This window comes from Corvus cornix, chromosome 2 (genome assembly GCF_000738735.6).
Source record: "Corvus cornix cornix isolate S_Up_H32 chromosome 2, ASM73873v5, whole genome shotgun sequence".
Taxonomy (NCBI): domain Eukaryota; kingdom Metazoa; phylum Chordata; class Aves; order Passeriformes; family Corvidae; genus Corvus; species Corvus cornix.
The window spans coordinates 26,892,927-26,917,779 of NC_046333.1; the positions used below are offsets into that span (position 1 = coordinate 26,892,927).

The 24,853-nt window shown below is 39.3% G+C and overlaps 1 protein-coding gene across 6 annotated transcripts in view; it reads left to right on the top strand.

The window, feature by feature from the left end:
• The window catches only part of HECW1 (HECT, C2 and WW domain containing E3 ubiquitin protein ligase 1), a 264,830-nt gene that overhangs the window by 148,578 nt on the left and 91,399 nt on the right, over nt 1-24,853 (top strand). For 4 of the 6 annotated variants that reach the window (XM_039548885.1, XM_039548883.1, XM_039548881.1 and 1 more), the window contains 2 exons: nt 13,118-13,196; nt 22,406-22,575. In XM_039548885.1, the coding sequence (XP_039404819.1) occupies nt 13,118-13,196; nt 22,406-22,575 (249 nt within the window). The remainder of the gene's footprint in view (nt 1-13,117; nt 13,197-22,405; nt 22,576-24,853) is intronic. The other 2 variants (XM_039548882.1, XM_039548887.1) reach the window with 1 other exon arrangement.

Consider the following 24,853-nt stretch of genomic DNA (forward strand, 5'->3'; position numbering starts at 1 on the left):
ATATTGAGCCGTGCTGATTAGTTTAGAACAAAGAAGAAATTACTCATGTTGAAGAAGGAGGGCAAATATTAGCTGAGAGACAGCTGTTTGTGTGGATAAGCCTTCTTAAGATGTTAAATAAATTTTAAAAGGTGTTCAGGGAAAAACATGAACTCACTGCTTATCCGAAGCAATGAATAAAATCCCAAATGGCTCTTTTAGAGCTTACAATGAATGAGGCAAAATAAGTAGATGGAGCTGGGACAGTGAAGGCACTTGTTTTGTAAAATTCTTATGATACTTCTGTAACAATACAAAAATATGGAAAACAGGGTAAATACAGCAGAATTACTGTCTTACGGTTTTATTTTTAAAATATCTGTGATGTTTGTAAAACAGTGTTAGGATGTCAGAGGCTCATCTTATTTAATGAAGATGGTCTTTTGTTTAACAGTATCTACTGCTGTGTCTCAAACACACTGCCAAGTGAAAAGGGAAGAGGAAGGCTAATCTGCAGGGAGAGATGATAACAAAGGTGTGGCTATGGGTTTTAAATCTCTTGGTGTAGAATATGATAACCTGAAAGCCAGATCCACTGAAATAATAGAGATCTTTCTGCCTATTCAGTTGGTCTTTCTCTCAAAGCCTGGGTGAACTATTGCACAAATACAGGCTAAATGCAAGTTTTTACACTGTGTTTCTTTGCGTGGCTATTTTAAATTACTTACTGCTATAAGGCATGTCACTGTGGACAGCTGCTTTGGAGTATCATGCAAAGTTCAAATAAATTGGTTTGGGTTGTGGTTTTTTGTTTGTTTTCTTTTCTTTCAGAAAAGAGCATGGGGACTTAGCTGTGGTTTCTGTCTGAGGTGTCCTGAGGCACTGACCAAGCTGCCCATGGTCTGTGTTGCAGCCAGAACTGTAGCCAGCAGGCTTTCAGATGGGAGGGAAATGTTTAGGACACACAGATGAGAAATGAGCTAAACATGTAAGTGGTGAATTTGCTGTGCAAAGGCAAAGTACAGTTTTACAAAGCTTTGATGCATAGTTGACCATACTGATAAATTTTTGGGTAGGTGTACAGATTATAAAGTCTCTGAACAACCCACAAATGTAACACAGATTTTAGTGGAATCGCATATTCCTAAGATAAAGTATGCTGTGTTCCCTGTGGCCAGCTGGAAAGCTGGCACAGTGGGAGGAAAGCCAAGAGATAGGTACAAGACCTCTTCTTGTGTCCACACATCTGTATCACATGTATCTGAATACAAGCCAAGGCATGAACTTAAGCTGAGATGGGCAGTTGTGTGCCCAGTCTCTCACTCAGCAATTTTCAGCACATTTCAGCAGCTGTCATCTACCAGCATGCCTGTTTTCAAGCGCTGCATGGATTTCTGTACATCAGAGCAGCAGCCAGACAAACAGCCATTCATGCAGAGGGAAAGAAGGAGGTCATAAAATTCATTGAAGCCAGATCTGTAGCCTGCACTGAACCTGTGTGTAGCTCCACAGTGAAGTTTCCTATCTACCTACTACAGCTGATAGATGCCAGCAGTTTAGTCCTGATTGGATTTTCAGTAACCAAGGACTTGCCAGTAGCCAGTGTAATGGAGAAAAATAACTTTGTTTTCTTGAAATATCTTTCTTTTGTTTTCTTGTCTGCTTTCCTTAGTCCTGGAAAGAAGAGGGGCTGGGAGGAAGATCTGGGGAGAGAACAACATTATTGTAGTTTTGCAATGCATAATCCTTTATAAAAATAGCCAGTACTTAAGATCTCTTCTGAAATAACTCATACCCTCAGATAACCTAAAATCAGCTGGTGTGACTGAGGAAATGACTATGAGGTAAAGTTGCGCATATTTATAACTGGTGGATTTGTAGGTAATTTTGAATGTTTGTGGAATAACTTGGCGGTTGTTTCAGTAGAAATACCGTAAGTAGGTGATAGAGAGGAGCAGGTGGTGACTGAAAGCCTGAAAGTTTTTCAACATCCCAACAGGCATCTGCAGGTATTTGCCCTATGAGTTTAGTGTGCATGTATGTCCATGTGCACATGCATGCAAGCCCTATCATGATCATGCCATCCTTTGTTTTATCTGTGTGGTGAGTATATCTTGGAGTGCCTGTACTTAACTTCACACAAATCTGTGTGATCCAAAAATAAATTTATAATGTTGCATTGGGAAAAAGTTATGATGGGAGACAGTTAAAAAAAAGAAAGATGCATTAAAATTTATGTATCAAGACTTTATGCAGACTTTATGCTTCACAGTTGTCTTTTAGGTTTGCATTTCCTGATTTCTTGGAGCTTGACAGGATAATCATGTTCCCTTCACATAGTTTTGTTGATGGAATAAAGTTATATAACATTACATACTTTTCTAAAACATTTTTTCCTGTAACTATTACTTGGACCTCTTTTGTTCTCAGGCTTTATTACAAGTGGGGAAATCGATGTAGGTCAGTATGTTATATATCAGCAGATGTGCATAAGAATATTTCTTTAATAGAATTGTGAACACTTTGTTCATTTTTAATCCTTGAATCTCTTGAGGAACATTTTTCCATTTCCATTAAATATCTGAGGTCTTTTTTCCCTGGCTGGCTAGCTGAGTTCTCAGGCAAGCTTGTTTCCATCTGTACTGAAAGCATGCAGCATCTCCCTACTCAATCATTTTAAAAGGAGGCTTAAATTCTTACATCTGTAAAGTCTGATGGAAAGCAACTAAATTGTTCTTACACACTTCCCTTTTTAACTGAACCAGTCTGATTTTTATTTACACTGAAACAGCTTTTGCCCTTATGCCTGTGTGGTAGGACTTCATGGTGAACCTAAGTTTAAACCACATTAATTAGACCACATGTTGATATTCTTAGCAATGGACCACCAGCACTGCTCATAATCCCTAACTAACCCTGGGTAATTGTTAAACTTCAGTTCACAAAATGCATAATGGACTATATCTCGGGTACCAATTTGTGGCTTTTGACTGGCAGACTGAAACTGTACTAGGACTGTGACTCCAGAGGTGAAGTGTTTAATGGCAACCAAGGGCTGTTACCATACAACTGATTCAGCTATGTGGGAATATTTAAAACATAATACCAGAAAAGTCTGGAGGTGCCACTGTTGTCAGGAAACCCTGGTTTTTAAAGCAGCCTATTTCTTTCTCTCGTTTTTCCCCAAAGGATCTCACTTACCTTTGTCATAGGCAAGTTTGAAAGCTGCTGCTGTCAGGTTGGAGTTCTAAGAAAGCTGTAGTGATCACTGTTGAGGTATTGGGATTTTTATGGTGCTTGGCTTGGGTGTTTTGAGATGTATCTGAAAGGGCTGAAGGGAATTTTTTAGGATGTAAAGATATGGAATTTTAGAAATAAATTTCTTGCTTTCCTTGTAGCATCCTCCACTGCTTTTTCCTTTGTTTTCCACTTTTCTTCTATAGACCCTTGCCTTTTTTCCTCTTTTCTGGTTCTACTTTTTCCTTTTCTAGTATATTTCTTTCACTTTTTTTTGGGCTTCTTCCTTTCAAGGTTTTGAAGAGCTTCTGGATTAGGAGAGGTCTAGACTGCCTGAAAAGCATGCTGTACTCTGACCACAGCCAGCCTTTAGGACCACTTGGCTGCCTCTCAGACAGGTGGCTGATAACTGTGTGAGCCTCACAGTGCGGTGGTCAGAGCTGGCAGGAGCACCCAGGCATGTGAGACATCTCCTCCTTTGCTGTGGGGCTGAGCTGTGGCTTTGTCAGGCTTAGCTTGCAGGTCTGCTGGAGTTAATGATTCCTCTGAAGTGACAGCACTCCTGCATTTAGTTGACACCATTTTCCCCTCCTGTTGTATTTAATGACTTTATGTTCAGAAGCCTTGCATCCAATATGCACCAGGCCAAATACTTCACAAGGCTTTTGGTGGCAACTGAATTGCTGTAATTAATTCATCTGTTACTGGAGATCAGATTTTGTAAAAGCTGCTTCTCCCCAGAAGTCGTTGCCATACCTCAGGTTTGCTGTAAAGCCCTGCCACGGTCATTTTCAGGATGAGTCTGGCCTCTGTTTTCTTCATCCTTCAGACTGGACTTTACATACGAGGAGTGGCAATAGAGCTGGATTAATTTATTCAGTCTTAAGGGAAGTCTTACATGGAATGTTACTGCTGCCTTTAACTACCTAGTGGGATATTGTAGGGAAGGAGGCAGACTCTACTCACAGCACAGCAGGTCATAGACACAAGTTGCAACAAGAGACATTCTGATTAGGCTTCAGGAATATCTTTTTTCTCAAGATGGTAGTCAAACATTAGAATGGGTTTCCCAGAGTGCTTGTGGGATCTCCTTCCTTGGAGATACTCAGAAATGAACTGGACAGGACCCTGAGTAGCCTGCTCTAAGTTTGACCTGTTTTGACTGAAGGGTCAGGTGACTTCAGGAGATCTCTTCCAACATTGTTCATTCTATGGCAGTTTGATTACAATCAGTATTCCCACAAGCCCACTTCACTGGGGAAGGCTGTTGACTTTTTAAGGCCTGCTGTTCTAGAAAGCAGCAACCTAAGGAAAAACAAAACATCAAATGCTGTGGACAGCAGAAGCCAGTTGAAAAACGAAGGCTATTTTTAAATAGAAAATACTAAAATAAAACAACCACAAAACCAGATAAATAGCAAAACCAGCAAACAACAACAACAAAAAACAAAAAAACAAAACAAAAAAAACCAATGGGTTTACCAAGGTGAGATAGCAGTTTCTGCTGAGTCTAAGGGATCTGCTAAAAGGAGAAACAGAGTGTGAATGAGGCTGCATTAACTAAGTGAGACTGTAAATACTATAAAAGGAGATTTTTTTTTTTCTTCTCAGCTTTGTCCTTTCTGTGGCATCATAACTAGAAAAATGCTCTGTGTAGTAAAATGTTTTATTAGGAATTCAGCAAGTTTGAGAGACTTTAGAAGTAGCACAGATATTTCTCTACTTTTAAATTCAGTCTATAAATCTACAGCCACCTCATTTCTGCCCAAAGTAGGACCCAAGGTTGAAAGTAAAGTGTCTGTAACTCACTTCTGGAAATAAAGGTATTCACAGTTGAACTGGTATTTGAGGCATTCATTTAGAAGAATGGGCATTGTTTGCTGCCTAGCTGCTTCTTTTATACTGCAAAGGGTCATTGACTCGGTTCCCTTGTCCACACGATTTGACAGCATGACTAATGCTCTGAGCCCTTCTTCAAACATAGCTTAGCTGAAAGATAGGGCTCTCTCCCTCATGTGTCAGCATTACTCATCTGTGCACTCGTCCCATCCAAACTATGTTACAAGACTGAGGAGTTTCTGAAGCTGTAGTGAAGGCAGCTGCTGTCTGATAGTTTCCTACCTTCCAAAGACATTGTGGATGTGTCAGTGTTTTCACTATATTTGCCCTATGTTTTGGTGACTGGTCATTTCTAGGCAGAGAGAAAAGGTGTTGGCAGCAATTTTTTAATTCTCCATACAAACAAAGTGTTTTCATGAAAAGGTTGAATTTGAAGTCTGTGGGGCAACTTTTATGCAAAATTACATGATCCAATCAGTGTCCAGTAGGCCTCTTCATCTGTCAGTGGTAAAGCTCCCAGTTATTTCAGTGGCTTGCAGGATATCGCTTAGCTGTTCCAGAGAGGATAATATTTACAATCAGTTCTTGCTGTCAAGAGTGCTTAAGCACATAAATACTCTATGTATGGACCTGTCAGGTTTACAAGGCCAATCCTGTTCTGCATTAGGCAGCTCCCTGGTGTAAATCTGATCATTACCTCAGATTTTCTTGTAGGTTTTTTCAGTGGATGGTGGTAACACTGGGAAGCACAAAACTGTTTAGCAACCACAAAAAGCCACCTTCTCTGCTAACTAAACCAAATTTTGTTTTGAACATTGGGGCTGTAAAATACTGTCATGTCTTAGACCACTTACCTTGCTGAGAGACTTCTTAAGGCTCACAGGGTCATTAGTGTCAAATAGCATTCAGTCTCAGAACCAGTGTGGGGGCAGTTGCTGGGATATGCTGTGGAAAATGGCCCTCACAGAAGTTTGATAGGTATAAGTAAAAGATCTGCTGCTTAGATATAGTCCAGCCATCAACCCATAAACAGCAAACCAAAGCCTACCACATGCATGTGTGATTGTCTTTAAGTATCTGAAAATCTAAGACTTTATTTAAATTAAGTTTCAAAGAGTGATGGAAGACCAGAATCTCTAATCAGAGCTTTTCCTCTGCTGCCAAAGGATAACCGAAGTTTATTAGGCAGAGCTGTTGATACAGTTAAAAATCTGAATTTAATCAATTTTTGGAAGAAAAAAATATTGGACTCTGTGGAAGATACTGGTTTCTTGCCTCAGTCCTTGATTTTGTTTTAATTGGAAGTGTTTGCTCCTAACATCCTTATTTGAGATTCTGGTTATGCTGAAAGAGCATTCTACACACACAGGATTGGTAAGGGAATATGAAATAGCTTCATGCCAACATGGAAACCTCCATATACTTGGTATGTACTCTCACTGGATGTCCTCTTGTCGTAAGCCTGTTGATAGTTGCCTTCTAGAGGACTTCACTGATTATACTAAGCAGCAGGGTTTTTTCCAGTGTTTTAGTTTGGCTGCCACAGTTTGTTATCTGGTGAAAGAATTTGTAACATTTTCCATGGGGGGAAAAAAAATTTACTCACTTCCTTGCTACCTATTTAAGGGGTTTCGAGGACAAAAGTTTTGGAATGAAAAGCTTCTGTCTTCTGGGAATAAATGAAATAATAAATAAACAGTGCTGCAGGATGGGGCAAAAAGTGTTTTCTGCAGAGAAAGGGCAATTGTCATATGCCCACAAAAGGCAAGTTCTCCACTTAATTAGGGAATGGCATTGAGAAGGTGGTGTATTACAAGGCTAGAATGCTCCGACAGTGGCACACGGGGAGGCCTCTGTGTGTGTGGTCACAGTCCTTCAGGGACGTGAGCTGGCGGCAGAGTGCCCAGCAGGAGTTTGCTGCTGGAGAAGCTGGCAGCTGTTTGGAAGCACCTGATAGAAAAATACCACGGTGCCAGCACAATGGCTTAACAAGCTAACAGGATAAGTGGAATATATTGCATTCAAGAGCTGGATAATTCTGTCAGCAGAGTGGAGGTTGCAGCTGAAGCACTGCCACTAATTAGGGGTAGATTTTTCAAAGTGGTGCCTGGGATCATAGACATAATTCTGTCAGTGGCAGTCAGGGAGCTCAGATCCGCATTTGTTCCTTTCAGAATTCACTCCTTGCATCCCAGAGCAGCTTCTTCACTGGAGAAGCCAAGCGATGGTATAAAAGGAGGCACTCAGTCTGTGTTTGCTTAGTCAATTTATTTTACAAAACAGTTTATTTTTAAATTCAGCACCTGGCAGGAAATGGGAGTTCACCCATTTGCAGATCTACTGAGGAATTCCCTCTCTAAAGAAGATGGTAGAATATGAAGTGTGAACTCAGGATGATATCTGATATTCTCTTACTGTGATAAGATGCTTCACTGCTGCACTGTAGAAAATGTAAGCCTTTTTCCACTTGTTTTGGAGAGTTGACCTAATGTTAAGCATTCAGTGAAGTCAAGAGTGCACTAGTAAAAGCCAGCAGAAATAGGTTAGGGGAGAATAAATTTTTGAGGACTGTTCTGGACTCCCGTGCCATGTACACACAGTCTATTAAAACAATGGCTCCAAGCTGGTGTAAACTGAAATCAGCAAGGCTGTTAATCTTACTTATTTTGCTTTAAATCTGCTGGCAAGTTCAGTAGTCTTGAAAAGCAGAGAACAGAGAACTGGAGCTTGAAGCAAGTGTAGTGCAGGCAGTGACTGGATAGCCTCTCTTCTGCACTGCAACATCACATCTTTAGCTCTGACACATCTAGCAATACCTTTTCTGTTTGCTGATGCACAGTTTGGGGCTAAGTTGAGGCTATTTTTCACCTTTGATTTGAATCAAGCACAGGTTGCAGCCTTCCCTTTTTGCAGTGCTCTAATCTACTGCTTTTCATCCTCAGAGCCAGTGTGTACAAACAGAAAGTATTTTGCTGCTTTATGTTTGTGGTTTCCAGTCTTGTTTCATTGTAGACTTCCATCTTGATTATAGTCTGGATAGTACTGCTTGGAAGTGTGAGCTCTTCTGAATACTTTGATATGTTCTTAGATCTACTTTTTAAAAGAAAAGCTCTTGTGAATAGATAGTATTGCCCAGGCTAGAGCTTTGCCAGTTTACAGTACCTGACTGTTTAATCTGTGTTAGATATTACTGTAGTTGCAATCTGTGCCATCAGTGTAAAATATTCTAGGTTTTAATTAGCGTCTTGTAAAATTGGAACTTGATTATATTGAGCATTAGGTCATGCCCATGATGTTCACCATGATATAAAGTCAGTGGAAGCAAACAGGTAGTGCAGCACTGATTTTAATATCACTGCAATTTCCTCTTTTTAAATGGAAGAAATACTGGCCTATGTGAGGTAATTTATATCAGTTAAGTGTTGCCATTCTTTTGCAGCAGAAGCTACTGATACAGAAGTGCTTTGGCTGTCAGTGAAGAGTAAGATTACTTAACCTAAGTGTTTCTTCTACTTACGGGAAAAGAAAATTCTCTTAGCTTTGTTGAATCTCTTCATGTGAGCACAGTGGCAAAAATGTCCTCTTCCTTCTGGTGAGGAAGAGTGCTACAGAACACTAAGACATAAGAGTATTTTCCTGTTCTATGTGTGGGAAAAGGAGTAAGTGCTTGTATTTGTCAGCTGTGCATGTCTAGCTGTGGTAGATGCATGTAATAAAATCATATTTATCCTGTTTTGTATCAGCAGGACTTTAAGAATAGTTAAGTTGTGCTGCACGATAGACAAACACGCTAAAAGGAATTTAATGCTGCAAAGGAGGTTTTGCCAGCATGCTGCACTGTTACTGGTCACTGTGGTGTCCAAAAGCAGATTTTCTAGTACAGCACAGTTACAACAATTAGTTTGTTCCAGACCTCTATTTACACTGTACCTGTATCCAAAAGTATTTGCCTCAGCATAACCTAGAGCAACAGGGAGGCTGAATAGGGGCAGCCTAAGTGTGCCCTGTAAGCCACTTTATTTTCAGGGGCAAGAGCATTGTCCTTGTTACTCTTCTACATATTTAGGTAGGCTAGTGAAGGGAAAGGTATTTTAGGAGATATTTTTAATTAGTTGTGAGAATCTCTGTTTCTGGCTTTCTGCTTAGACAAATGTTTAGTTATGTGCTTGGAATTTTGCCTCAGCAAGAACCGATGGACTGTAATACTGTGGGATTTCTCAAAATGATTTTTTTTTTTTCATAACACATACCATGGCTGAAGAGGAAGGGAGTCTCAAGGGCACCCTTTGCTAGCATGAAACCTGCCTCCTTTCTCATTCAGGGTCACATAACTTCCTTCTAGCATTTGCAGGACCTACTCACAAGGAAAAGTGATTCCAGGACAGGACTATTATTTTTAGCTTTCAGTCACCTCCTTCAGTCTTCTTTTTCTCTGTATGGAAAAAATGAGAAGCACTACCAAAGCTGTACCATTTCCTGAGGTCAGCAAGTCCCAACAGGCTTCAGTCTGGCCTCAGGTACCTTCCCATGTTTCACAGTTAATCACAGTCAAATGCTGGTAGTCGTCTTTCGCCTTGCTTCAGAGGCTGGGAAACTATCACAAACCAGAAGATTTTACAGTGTGTGTTTATTGGAGAATATTTTAAAGGAAGTACAGATGCTTCTCTGTTTAAATGTATGTGCTCCCATCAGTGGCAATGATGCTGGCTCCAATTGCATGCAAGGAAATCAAAAGGAGGTTTGAACACAGTTCAGGAAGCCTTTGGTTTTTGGAGAGAGATTCAGCTAGGCTTGAAGTTGCAGCTCATGTCCCATCTTCATGTCTAGATACAGCAGAAGCATGTAGTAAAAGCATATTAATTCTGTTTTGTATCAGCAGGACTTGTAAAATAATTAGGCTGGGTTGCACAATGTGCAAAAATGGCATTATAAACTAAAAATATCAAGCTAATTCAGGCTGAGCTCTCACTTCAAGGGCATAACAAAGCACAGAAGTTATTGAGGAAAAATCACATTTGTTCCTTTTCGTGTGAAGGACTTCAAGCCCATAGGATGTCAAGTGATGAGATGAATGTTGTCTGTCTGTCAACTAACTGTGTTTTAAGTGGCAGTTGAGAAGATAGAGGGGTTTTTACCTCCTGCTGACTAAATTCAAGGTTTACTTAGAGTGACGAAACTCCCAATGTAATTATATTGCAGCCACTAAAACCAGTCTGGATTTCCTTCATGATTAATGGCAAGCAGGACAGTATGACCTGTGCATGTCCCCATCCCAGGCCTCAAGATACTGGGAAACCCAGTTGATGTGGTGGCTGGTGAGCACTGGTGACCACTCACCCTCTTTTGCTCTGCCCTGCATCAAGTGCAGCCTTGTCCTCATTAACTGGGGACAGTCTGGTATTGCATTAGAAAGCAGTGAATCCAAACTGCAGCAAATAGCTCTTCTTATTTTCAGAAAATCAGACTTAATGTCCCCCTCCCTTCCTTCCCTGCTGTTCCTTCTGACTTCTTGAAATGCCAATATTAAAATGTAATCACTTTTATGGCCTTCCTATTACCCTTCCCATTCTTAGAGAGAGGATGTTTGCTGGCTCCCGAGCCTGCTCTGCCATGACCCATGTCACGGGTGAGAAGGTTCTGTGTATGTGTGAGGAGAGTGGCAGACCAGTGCCTTCAGACCACTGGAGGATGAGGAGCACAGGTTTGTGATGGTAGAGCTACACAGGAGGCTCAGTTGTATGAAGTCTTTAATGGTGCATCCCAGGTCTCAAACCCAAGGACAAAAGCCTCTCTCCTTCAGCCTTTCTGCCATGCACTCCCTTTCTCATCCACCTGGCCAAGAAGAAAATTGGAAAAACTTCCAGCAAGTGTTGCATTTTGCTAAGATTAAGTGCTAGGCATTCTCAAAGTGGCTGGCATGCTGATGAAGTGCTGCAGCTCAGAGAGTTATGTAGGGGTCAGCTACCGAGGATGGAACTTGTTTGCACAGCAGGGCTGGCTTTTAGTACCCCTGATTGCATGGCTGAGTGGTGAGCCCTTGACAGGATGCTGTGGGGTGCACCTGCTTCACAGAACAGATGGACCCTTCAGGAGCAAATAAACTTATTTTGTTGTTGTTTCACTTACGGGACTGTATGTGTTATTACTCCCGTTGTGTAATGGCAAGCTTTGCCTTCCAAGTTTGACCATGCTGAGGATGCTTTACCTGTATCAGGATTTGTGACAACACTCTATTATAACTGTCTCCATACAGTTTCACTAATGTTGATAAGGCCCCTGAAGGATCATTTAATGGCAACATATTTTTAAGTTTTGGACAGGTTTGCAGGACCCCATCAGATCTACCCCAGTTTGTTCAATGTGTAGTCTGCTGAACTATTCATACTGGCATGATGTATGACATACCTGGCAGGTCTGAAAAAAACCCAGAGTAATGTTGAAGGACCGGAAAAAAGCACATTTTCCAAATGTGCACATATCTAGAGTGGTTGGCCCAGTTATTATCCTGGACAAAATCATGAAAAGACCATAAAAATAAGCATTAAAGGGTAATGTGTAATTAATATCAGGCAGTGACATAGTATGAAAAATACATGTTGAAAAGGAAATGTCATTGTTTCTTGATGGGATCACAACTTTGGCTGGTAAAGGTTGCTGAGTTCTTGTCATAAAATTCCCATAGACACATATATTCTGAATTAAATGTGTCTCTATCCAGAAATCAGTGGTGGCTTCAATAAATATATTGAAACCTACTTTGCTGAGAAGGCCAATAGTGCAATTGCAACTAATTAGCTGTGATCCAATAGGGATGTTTCTACTGGAATTTATTCATAGTCCCTCTCTGCTCAGTACCTTTTATCCCATTTAGATAGTCTGAAAGAAACAAAATGATTATGACTAAAAGTCAGGTCCAGCAGAAACCATTATTTTACAAGGATGTCTAAATTCAACCCATACATTTCTGATCTAGGCCTCATCTGCGTCTGCTTGCTTAATCCCTGCTAGCTGGGCTACAGTACCCACTTGCCCATGTTTTGCATTATCTGGGGGCAGAGAGCAGCTTGTTTTCTAAGTTAAGCTTGACTACACAATATTTAATATACCGAGCAATGAGTCATAGCTGAGTGGGATTTCAGTTACTGTTTCCCGTCAGAAATTGGAACTTCACTGCATAAATGCTGTTTTTCTTTTTTGGCTGAAAGCTGAATGGCAAGAGTGACACGGAGCTGCTGCTTCCCGGGGGCAGAGCAGCACTTGGTTTGACTCCAAAGTCAGTGGGAAGCAGTACTAGTAGCGCCACCTCCCTGCTGAACTTGGAGTCTGACACCCGATGGCATCTCCTGTGCCGTGCTCAGGGACTCCGCGTGAAAACTACTGGTGGTGGGTTTCTCCTGATGCCCCAGACACTGGCCCATAGGTGTACTTGCTTCCCAGTTCTGATCACAGCCAGAAGGCAGCCTGGTGCCTAATTTGCACAACAGCAGCTCACCAATAAACTTACTGAGCCAAGGACTGACATTAAAAACTGAACTGTGGAGTACAAAGAGTAATCAACAGATTTTTTTTTTTTTTTCCCCAGCTCACCCTCAATGTGTATTGTTAGCAAAATTCACAGTAGGTTTTTATGCAGGGTACTAGTAATCTCTCAGAAGTCTTTCTCCAAGGTATGCAATAAACTTTCTGGAACAAGATTTTCCACACAAGTTATAAAGATGGAAGTTGTTTCAAGAGGTGATAGCCACATCCCCATCCTTATGTACTACTTTTATCTCCTGATTAATAAGTAGCTTCTTTTTGGGTGAAGAACTGCTATATTCAAATTACAGTAGTATTTTTGCATCATTCTGGTTTTTTAAGAGAAAGCTTCCAGGAAGGGATGACTTAGGCCATTAATGGTTAAATGATTACCTAGATAAAAACATTACTTTGATCTCTAGTCATATAATTGATTCTTGGTTGTAAAACTAACTAAGAATCTGTAAAAAAGACAGTTACTAAGCAATTGCTCTGTTCGAGAGTTGTTGGAGACTGCTCTTTCTCATAATTCTTTATCTTCCAGCAGATTTTTAAAAGCATCACCAATGAAGACTCAATCCAGGGACAAGGAAGTCGGAGACTGATAAGTTTTTCATTGTCAGGTAAGTCACTGCTGATATGAAAGTTTTAAGCCCAAAGAGTTGGGGATTGAAGTTACTAGAACCTTAAATGTACATGTGTGTGTAAGTACGTCTATGTATATACTTATGCATGGGTTCTTTTTCTGTTGCTCTAGAAGTAATGCTGAGGTAGAGAAAAGATATCTATGATTGTTGCCACACTCTTTTCCTTCAGTGAGAGTTATGTGCTATAGTGTCTTGTTCAAGTAGAGTTTTGGGGCCACATTAGGTTCTTCTGTTTACAATTAAATATGTAGGTCAGGGAAAGCAAGATCAAAGGCATGTGCTTTACTTACAGAGGAAGATGTGGTTTGTGGTAGTACTCTGTTCCTTGGAAAGCACGTTCCACAGTCATGGTCTGGACATGAGGCAGATCCATGTGCTGTGGTGCAGAAGCTTTCTCTGTATTGCTCAAAAGTGACTCTCAGACTTCTGGAGCCAGAAGATTGCTCTCACTTCTCTGCATTTCGTGAAGAATGCTCAGCCTCATTACTTGGCACATCACTGCAGGTTTTAAAGGCTTAATATGTTTCCATGTAACAGCTATGAACCATTTGATCTGGCTTTGGTAAGAACAATCTGTAAATCATGTCTGTAGACAGAAACCAGTTTGTCAAAAGAGAGTGGTTATGAGCATGGCTCTCATTTTGGAGTTTTATGCTTGCTGGTTGGTTTCCATATTTTTTTAGCTCTTGGAAGACAGAAGTGCTTGACTTGACTTGGAAATTCTTTGAGCAAGTAGTACACAGTAAAAAAGTTACCCTAGTTCAAAAGTTTTACAGGCATAGACCTTGAAGTTTAAAGTCCTACTCTTGGACAAGCATCTCATTGTATGATTGGGTTTGGCCATATGATTTATTTCAAGCTTCCCTCTGTTAAGCATGCATGTCAGTGCTTTTCCTAATTAGGCAGACAGTGTGGTTCTTGAGAGGTTGTATAGGATACATGGCAAATCAGACTGAGATTGGGTAGGGCTTTTTAACACATGGTGCTTTTGCCAAGTTGCACTCTGGACATCCACCCATCAATTGATAAAACCACAGGTTTAGCTCAACAGAAATAAAGAAGTAGACTTAGTATTTTTTAGCGTCAATAAATAATCTTACACAGAAAATTTGGCCCAGAACTAGTTACAGTTTTTCATTCTCTCAGATTCTTTGGCCTAGTAAGCCAAGAGGTGTCAAGAGTAGTAATTTGTGAGACTGTTAAATAATGTGGTCTCAGTGGGCCCTTTTATAAACTAGAGTATCTAATTTACAGCTTGATATAAAGTATACAAAGACTATACCTCATAATACATTTGGGATATCTTATTCCAGTGATCCACAAGCAATTAATCTGCATATATATCACATCCATATTAACAACATCATCACAGCCAGGTATTTGAAAGGCTTTGATAAACTAATTTGGCAATTATTTTATCAAAAATCTAAGTTATCAAAATAGTTCCATTTCAGTCTTTTCTGAAATTAACAGATTAACACATCACAAGGATTTATTTATTACTTTCTTAGTCAACACCACAACAACAAAATGTTGTCTCTCTCAAAGCAAAATTACTGCTAATCGTATCTCTATTATGCTAGCTAATAAAATGCAAATCAAGGCAGACCTCCCAGAGGCATTGGAAGGAACTGGGATTCCTCTCCATTTGCACTGCTATCTCAGCAAAAAGTAACCTCTCTCTTGTCACAAGTCCTTTTGGCTCATACAGAGTTTTCCTTTTCAATATCTGTATTTTGGTATACTGTCATCTTCAGTCATTATTAACTAATAATGACTGTATTAGTTAATACAGTCATTACTTAAAAGTTAGATTTCCAAATTATGGTTGATTTAATTGCAGTTAAAAAAAAAGTGGCAGGGCATTAGTGTGACTGGAGCTCGTTGCACCAACGCAGAGCCATCATGCCCTAAGCAGTCTGTCATCTAAAGAATGCAAGAGGAGCTATGCCTTCTGCCACATAATTTTTTAAAAAGGAGAAGTTAGTAGAATGGGAAAGAAAAATCTCAAAGGAGGCCAAATCCCAAGAAATGCTGAACAACATGAGTGCATTTCAGATGACTTGTATTGCTTTCTCTACTGCTGAGACAGTCCAGTGAGACCCTGTGTTAAAATGAACTGTGTAGAAAGAAACAGGGCTTTTTTCTAAAAAGCTGTTGACAAAGTGCTTTATTCTTTCTGTAGTTTATTGAGTATTTGCTTGGACAAAATCCAGCTGGTTTCACTGGAGGATTTTTTTGAGAAAAGATTTCTGGATTGAATAAAAATGTCAAACAATGAAGAAGGTGTAAAATGATCCTTCAAGGCATGAGAAGATGGCTAGCTTCTTGAGAATGGAAATAGCAGAGAGTTTGCACATGTCACTAGGAGGGTTTTTTATTTCATGTTTGCTTCCTTGAAGACTGGAAGTTGGTTCTGTGTAAGACTGGTTCAGATTAATAGGTTCACTGGCAACGGTGATCTCAAGGAAGATAATTTCCCATGATTAAGCTTCTTAATCATTTTTATGATGACTATTATTATAGCTTCCATTATTTAAAATACCAAGAGAAATATTTTAAGCCTAATTTAGCTAGACTGAAAAAAGCCTTTAAGTAAAGCTCTGCAGTCCACTTTGCTTTTACTTTCCAAACTTGCCTTTTCCAGTCTTACCAGTGAATGTCACACTTCCAGTAAGATGGCTGAAAAGCATCAGAGGTTTCCTGCATGAAGTACAGAAGGAAAAAATGCGCTAAGCTTCCCGAGATATACATCACTGCAGCTTCATGGTTTAGCAGCAGTGTAACGCATTTGCTGAAGGCCCTTAAAACCAGTCTTGTTGGCTGGTACATTTAGAAAGTGTTATCATGAGATTTGCATAATATGCCTCCTAGCTCAATGTTGCATCAAATAACTTCTTTCAGGTCTTAATATTTCACATATCTCATGTGTTTGCACACTTTATTTATAAATGTTCTTGGGGAACAAATGGCCAGAAAATCTGAATATTTCACAAACATTCAGGCATTTATCCTCATCACAGCTCTCTGAGAATGTTGTTAGTTGCTTTTGTGTAGCTTTCAGACCAGGTATTCAGGTAATATCAGTTACCTGATATTACTTGATATTATATAAACAGTTGTCAGTTTATAGAAGAGCATAAATCACAACTGAAAATAGTATAAGGTCATTATGACAGGAGTTGGTAGCATGAAATGCTTGTTCAGGAAGCAGATATATAATGCACTTTATTTTCCAACAGTTTTTTTAAGTCCCAGTGACTGTCTTTATAACTACTAATCCCATTACTTTTTCTTACTTATAAGATCTTGTGTCAAGGTGAGGTAGCTTTTTAGCACCTCCTGTACACCTTGTGCCTGCAAAGTACTGCCAGGCTCTAGACAGCCAGTTTGAAAGGCCTCAGAAGGCTTTGAATTAAAGTACTCCATTATCCTATTTAACACAGGACGCCTTGCCCCATGGTGGTGAGCTTTGTGTGAGTGGCTCAGACGTATCTCACAGACAGGTGTGTAGTCAGTATCTGAGGATACCAAGATGGTACTTTGCTCCAGTGGTTAATCACTTGCAGTGATAAAAACACCCCCTTGCTCTGATAAGCTGTTCACATTAATGGTTCAGACTTTTTTCTGTGTTTTCCTTCTTGATGAAGATGATTTAAAAGGTAGCCTGTCTCTCTGACATTTTGTAATAATTAATTCCACTACTCTTTTTCATTTATTAATACAACTATTTTCTTCCTAATACCTCTGCTGCCCTTCTTTTACACAAATGAGAAATCCTTTTGTTTTTCTTTGAAGCATTTACAGCTAGAAAAAAATATTTTCTCCTCTTTTTCACTGTCTTTAATATTTTGTCTGGGAACCCTGTGACAGAAGCATTTTGGTTTATCTGATCTATTTAGTCTTTTTTTTTAAATCTCAGACCTTAAAATACCTCCTTGTGCAACTAAACTAGCCTTTTTTTCTGCACTTTATTTTAAAAGAGAAGTGAAGTCTGTCTATATGTCTGTAGATTTCTAAGAGCAGAAAGGAGCACTTTATTTAACCTCTTGCATATCATCAGTTACAGAATCTCATTCGGTAGCTGATGAAGTCAGTCATCTGTCGTACTTTAGGCAGTATCTTTCTCAATTCCCCTGCATTAGTTTGCTGTGTTGGATTTTAAGACTTCCTATCATTGCACATTACTGTTTGATTTCTAAAATTCCTTAATATTTGCTTCTTGAAATCACATTAATAGCAGATGCAATACTTCTGCGAATCCATGCTCACTTCCTTCCAATAAAGTTTGGTATCATACGCTGCTGCATGAGTCAAATTGGCATTTCAATAAATGCAATATTCCTGTGCTCTTACTATTGAAATGTTGGTCCACTGATAGTAACTAAAAGAGCTTGTATTGCTTTAAAAGCACATGGCTGAGAGGGAGTACCTATGTGCCTCCTGTTGAATCTTGAGCAAGCAGTTTTGTTGTTCCTTGTTTTTAAGCCATTCCTGTCTCTTAGGTAGCTCAGCTCTGTAGATGAACTGCTGCCCTCTAAGATAGGTTCTGTTTGTTCTGTCCAAGGTCGGCAAAAGAAACACTCTACAAAAGGAACAGTGACATATCAGCACCCTGACAATTACCTTCCTTCATTGGTAGTCAGTCTAGATACCAGTTCTGTTCAAGTATATTTTTTCAGTGTAAGAACCCGAGTTGATAGCTCTTCAGGAATTCACAAAGGAAATCTGAAGGGAAATGCTGGAGCTGTCCATTGACATCCTAATTAGCAACTCTCTTGTGGTGATGGATTATGAAGATGGTTTGTTATGCTTTGATACATGACCTATCAGGATCTCAGTAAGATGACAGTATTTTATATTTACTGCCATTAATGAACAGATCATAGAATGAATTCCGTTTTGGTATTCCTCAGGCTAGATCATAATCTAAATTGACTGTGATCATTGCAGTAACACTGGGGCTTTTCCAGTGTCCTGTTAACTTCATTAGTTCTGCTTTTAGGTGTGTTCTGGGCAAGTTTGGCCTAACTTAAGATGTCTTCATTTTCTCAAGGGGTCAGATGGCTCATGAGGAATATGTCTCATTTCCTGGTCCTGAGATCGTGAGGCTAGTATGCTAAATATGAAAAATGTGAATTCAGTGGGTTGACTATAGAATTTCTTAGGGTTAATAACTTCTGCCATAAGTGCCAGTATAGATACCTGCAAAACATGAATTGTCGTCACTTGGATGGTGCTTGGGAACACAAAGGACATTCAATACTTGGCATTTTTTGGAAGGAATTTGCCATCTGTTTTAGAGTATCAGTATCAGTTTCTCAAAACTAGTAGCTCTGCTACTTACTAGTCTTTGACCCTTCTTTTGGGTTGTAGACTCTGGGTACTTCAGTGACATAGAATATGCACCATCAAGTGACTAGATGGACTGAGTCTTCTTGAGATACATCTATAAACAGCACAGAATAGCCTTGTGTGTTATTTCTAGGAAAATTCTATTGGCAAAGTCTTCTCATCCCTTGGGGAGAACAGCTTCCAGCTCCCTTAACTTACTTCTGACATATAGATGACCAAAGTAAATGTAATTAATTTAGAAAACAGACTGCTCCAGGGTCTGGTTCTCTATCTGATTATCCATCCTTTTCTGTCATGCTCCTATATGGAGCATGGGTCTGGTCAAATACCTTGCTATGTCTGCAGGGAATTGAACTAACAACTTTATGGTAGTTTTGCTCTTCGTTACTGTCAGAGAATCTCCTTCCTGAGCGTGACAAAACATGACTCTTCCCTGAGCTTTTGAAAGTTTAATGACTTGTACTGAGGCAAAATCAAACACTGTAAAACACAGATGTGTTCTAGCTGTGTTGTTGGAATTGACATCCCCACCTGGCTCCAATAAATACACTGGTTCACCACAAAAATAAGAATCTCCATCACTATCCTGTCACCAGTGCCCCAAAGTTTATGATGCTGCATGGCAAATAGCTTTGCCAAATGCTCCTTTATAAAGCAGACAGGGGAGTCTATGGCGCACCTTAGGGATAGAGGGTACATGCATGCAAGTGACCTAGTGTAAAGCTTCCTTAGGTCAATCCAAGCACCTGGAGATCAGCATATATGGAAAGAAAGCTCTGAAGTTGGAACAAATTCGTAAGTCACATGGGGACAACAGCAGGCAGCAGTTAGTACAAGACATTTTTCTCCAATGAAGAGAGCCTAGCTGAAAGAGGATGCATGTACTTACAAGTAGTGCAAGTCTGTGGCAGTGAAAGGCTGTAATTACTTGTCTTTACCTGGATTCCTTCCTTCTGTCATCTGTCATGAGACATGGCCTGACATTTATTAGACTGTTACATGTATATAATCTCTTTCACACTAAAGTGTGAAATGAGATACTGCCACATGGTGTATAACTTTTTATTTAAGAGACTGGATGAAAATACACCTTTGCAAACCATAGAGCAGTTATCTTTGTAGCATTTCCTCATATGCCTCCAAGAAATGTGCTATAAAACTACAGTGTACAGCAGGGTATGTCCCAGCCTTCTGGAATTCATTCATTCCACCAAGGATTTAGCTTCAGACCTTCACTTAAAAGTTTAGTATCTTCTGAACCTTTTTTCTGAAGATGATAGAGAAAAATATTTGCATTTGGGAAGGCAGAATAGCTGGGATTCTTCTGTTGGGGAGTCACACAGGAGTGGTAAGAGTTACAACAACAAGTTACAGCAGATAGGTACAGGATGTACACATAGATTTTGCTTCAAATTAAATGAAATTCTGGTTATCTGCAGATATCCATGTAGCTTTATTAAGAGCTTTTTCAGTTTTGATGCTCTGTTTTTCATGGTGATGAGAATTTGGGGTGAGATATATAATTGGGATATTTTTCCTTGGGAAAGCTATTTCTGCTATTTCTGTTCATACTTCAGACAATAAAATTGAAGTTTCCAACTGAATTTTTAACAAAATTTGTTGTATCATGTAATTTCAGCAAGAAAATTACACAAATAAAATTTCATGCTGTCTGCTTAGCTAAATTACTTTTTTTTCCTCGTCCGAATACAAAAATGAGATTATTACCTGAGGTTAGGAGTACCTTCATCTTCATGGCTGTTCTCTAATTCCCATAACTGGAAAGAGGCTGGAAGGTCATCATAAATGTATTTTCTTTATGATACATGATATATAAGTATCCATAATTGAGTACAAGGTATTTTCTATCAGTAGACAATTTCTTTACTCAGTGGTACCCAAAGATAGCATGCTCTCTCTTTGAAGGAAAAAAAAAAATCAGAAACATATACAGCAATGAATATTTCAGTTTCAGACTCTTGAGGAAATATCAGAGAGAAAGAAAGTAAGATCCCAGAGGTCTTTCTCTCCTCTCATATGTTAGCAGCCTGAACTAATACACTGCTGACCCTTATCATTCATACTGCTTTTTCAATCTTGGTTTCTATTTCTTGAATGCATTTCTAACAGTACCACTTCCAAAGCAAAAGAGTTTGCCATATAGGATTTCAGCACGGCTGTTAGATGAGATACATGCTGGTTGCACAGAGATTGTGCACTCAGAAAACAAAAAAGGGGGAAAAAATCAGTGCTATCTGTTTGACGCAGATAGTTTTCTTTGTGTGACTTTGTGCATTTCTAGGACCATGGCAGTACATAGTTTCAGCAAAGTACTTTCAAATAAGCTCTTAGTAGTGATGTCCTGTATTTTTTTTTTCCTTTTGTTAATTGTTAGATAATGTCTCAAGAATGAGATTCTTAAAATATAGTCTGTTTCATGACCATCTGTCCAACAGCTTTTGAATATTTGCAGCATGAATTTTGTGGTGGAATAAATGATTAAAACCAATGGAAAGAAAAGCAATTCTTTTTAACTTGCACATTTTATTGTGTTGGATATTACCATATGTTAAGGAAGCAACATATAACTGGGTTTGATATAGCTATTTTCTGGAAAAAATATTGATGATGGTGTGCAATATGTAGGATTTTCAGATTCATCCAAAATATCTGCCTTGAGGGTTTTTCATGGTCTCCCACAACCTGCTGGAATAATTGGGTTTTTAATCAGAAGAGAATTAGAAGACCGTGAAAATTAATGTTTTCAAAAACTGCCTAAAAGAAAATATATGTGCTTAAATTGAATGTTTAGGTATGCATCTAAGCAGTTTTGGAAACCATCTTGCCTAATACTTTTTATCTCTCCAATACAGCAAGAGAAAATAGGCAGAATGCAGTACAGTGCTTATAGCCCAATGTGAAATAAAGCTTTAAACAGAGGAAAATCTCCATGCAAAGAGTGGTGGAAAATAAATTAGCTACTGAACTCGCTAATAGGAATAAGTGCTTATGTGTTCCAAAGAAAGCTTAGAAGTGTATCTGAAAGAGGAGAAGACCAGAGGGGTTCAGTCTATGTCTGTTGAGCCAAAATTAATGATATACCAGCAGATTAGTTTGCATTTCATTGGCTCCACAGGGACAGATCATAATGGCCATTGTATCTTTCTTCAGAATGTTGTAGGGAAATTTTCAAATAAGTGCCTGGGCATTTTTTGTGTGTAAAACACATATTATGCTCCCTGGGAGTTCTGCAGCTGTGAAGCCCTGCTTAAAATTTGGACATTCAAGTCAAGAGTTTTCCTAAGGTGAAGTTAACCCATGCAGGGAAGAAAATTATTTAAAGTGGGAAAAAATGTAAAATGACTTCTCATGTACAAAAAAAGTGGTGTAAAAGCTAAGATTTGTAGAGTGGTAAAATTGATACCTAGGAAAAATGACATCCATTGGGTACCAAATGCCATGACTTTGTCGTTAAATGACTGGATCTCTTTTTCAGAGTAGTCCTTCCACTACTGTCAGGCTGAGCAAGTGCTCAGCTTATTAGGAAAATTAGTAGATCACTTGAAGTTGCATAAATATTGATTTAGAAGCTGAATCAATCTGTACAATCAGGCTGTAAATTTGCAGTTTCATTATATAATAATTTGTAAATCCTAAATCACAAGATCATTATGGTTTGGCATTACATTGCCTCACAATAAACACAGTGAGTTTTTTCACATTCCTGCTATATTATTTGAGTTCCTTACCAGTTCCCTATATACTGTTCCTAGCATCCCAAACAGATGCCTGTAATGTGAAGAATAATCAGGTTCTTCACCTTCTTTCAGATTTCCAGGCTTTTGGTCTGAAGAAAGGGATGTTCTTCAATCCAGATCCTTATCTGAAGATTTCCATCCAGCCTGGAAAACATAGCATCTTCCCAGCACTTCCTCATCATGGACAAGAGAAAAGATCTAAGATCATGTGTAACACCGTTAACCCAATCTGGCAGGGAGAGGTAAGCAGTTTGAGAGTTAAGCTGAGACTTTTCTTAAAACATGGACATTACTCTAGTACTATCCCTGTCTTTTTCTTTTTTTAAATTCTGTTCTTGGCTAAATAGTTGTTGACCTAACTGGTTTTGATATATTTCATGACTACTTGTCTCAATACAAAAGGCTAAATTAGCTACAAAGATGAGTGATACATTAAAATTTCCAGTATACTTTCAGTATAGGTTGTACTTCATTGGCATAATTTATGAAGTTGTTAATTACTGAAGGCAGGCATAAAACAGAATTGAAAAATAAAGTCGCATAGCATGAAAGGCTGCTTCTAGGTTGTCATAGTGTTCTTACACAGAAAGGAGACATTACATAAAGCAGAACAAGTACAGCATACAAATAAAGAGAAGTGATGTAATTGAAAAGCATCAATGGCAATATAAATCAAAGGCAACTTTGGCACATTTGGCCATCACCTTGAAGAAATAGTCTCTAGTCTGCTTCTTTTTGTTGGAAGGACTTGTATGTATTAATGAGATCTGAGAGTTCAATTGCTGCCTGCTGTTTTTAAATTACATGCGAAATGGCAATAGGCAGCAAAGAATAAGGAATCTCTTTGGAATTAAAGGAGCCTGACATACTGGGTGTGATTTACTGGCATGCTCTTTTAGAACAATATCTCCACTGCAGGAAAGAGTAAAAGTAAATAAATACACTGCATAGATTTAGTCAAATTAAAATGCAAATTGTAAAGTAGCTTAGGGATAATTAGGTCAAACGCTATAGACATGGAACTGTGAGTGGGTAAAAAGACACCAGAAATGGCATTGAATGGTCCTACCTGGAGAAACGGTACCAAATCAGGTTATGTGACAGGTGGGGGAGGTTTTATGACTGAGGAAACAACCTTGAAACTAGTCAGAGAAAAATGCCTTCTAGCAGAACTAAACTGAGGACACTGTTAAGAGGCATCCACCAAGTCATAACTCCTCTGTGCAGCCATGCATCAGATGTATCTGGATGAGAGGTCCCAGGTCCAGCTGAGGATATGGTCAAGCTAGAACTGGCATGGGGGATCAGGCAGTTGGTAGAGACCTTTCAGTGCAGTGCATAAGACACAGACCTAGAGGGGAGCACGTATGAAGGGGAAACTTGCTCTGTGTGTGTAATGCTCAGTCCATAGGAATGTGGCCCTGATAAAATGTCACCGGTGTCTTCTCCTCAAACCATGCCAAATCACTGAGTTTGTGGGCTGGCATTTCTTTTCCAAGTGGAGTTTGGCAGCAAGAAAAGGAGAAACAATGAAATGGCCTAATTATGGATATGGGAAAGCAAAAGAGCACAGCTGGCTTCCAGCTTCCCTGTTCAGCCCCCAGGTTTTCTTGATTGCGTGCAAGCATGCTGCTTCTCCCTCTCTGTTGTTAGGCTGTGAGTGGCAAAGGAGTGTAAAAGAGTCAAGCCATGGTTCAGCATGTTCTCCTTCTGCCTTCTCCTCAGCTGATACTGGGGCGTTTAACTGCGTGCATTTGTGCTACAGTCTGTGCAATCAGCCTGTCTGAACTCTTTGTTTTGTTACTGAAGAGCTGCATTGGTTTCTGCTGCACAGAAGACCATAGGCCTGATTTTCTGCAACTTTGTCCCTTCATGGGACAAGGGGAGAGGGAAGACTGAAAACTGTTGCTGAATCATGGTGGTAGCCATTCTTCTGTCCACCCTTTTTACTTATGGATGTGAATATATGAAGTGACAAAATACTGAGGACTTGTAGCCATTCATTAAGAGTATCAGTCACAAGTTGTTTTCGCAAAAACAAATTTTAGGCAATATATTATTTCAGAAGGGTCATTCTTTTCTTAGATTCTCTGTCACTCCATGTGACTAAAAAGCAGATGTTCATTTTTTTTGAATTGAATGACCTATCTGATTTGTATTGGATGCTAAACTTGAAAAAACCTGGAATAGGGAAATAAAATGATTGAAATATCTGCAGACTAGGATCTTTATATATGTTCTTGATTACCCTTGAGCAAATTCAGAAGTGAAAGAGTCAATTCAGTTTTGTAGGGCTTTAGCACCAAAAGTCCTACAGACTAAAAGATGTCTGATTTATTTATATTAATTTGTTCTGGTATTCTTTGTCATATACTTACCATGCTGTTCTGTTTGTATGGTAACCACCTGCATTATACAAACACTCTGGGAGCACTGTGGTACCTCAGGCAAATTTTCATCTGTCTCACGTAATATTGATGATCATCTTCTTTTCATAGGCTGTTCAAATGCTGTTCAGCA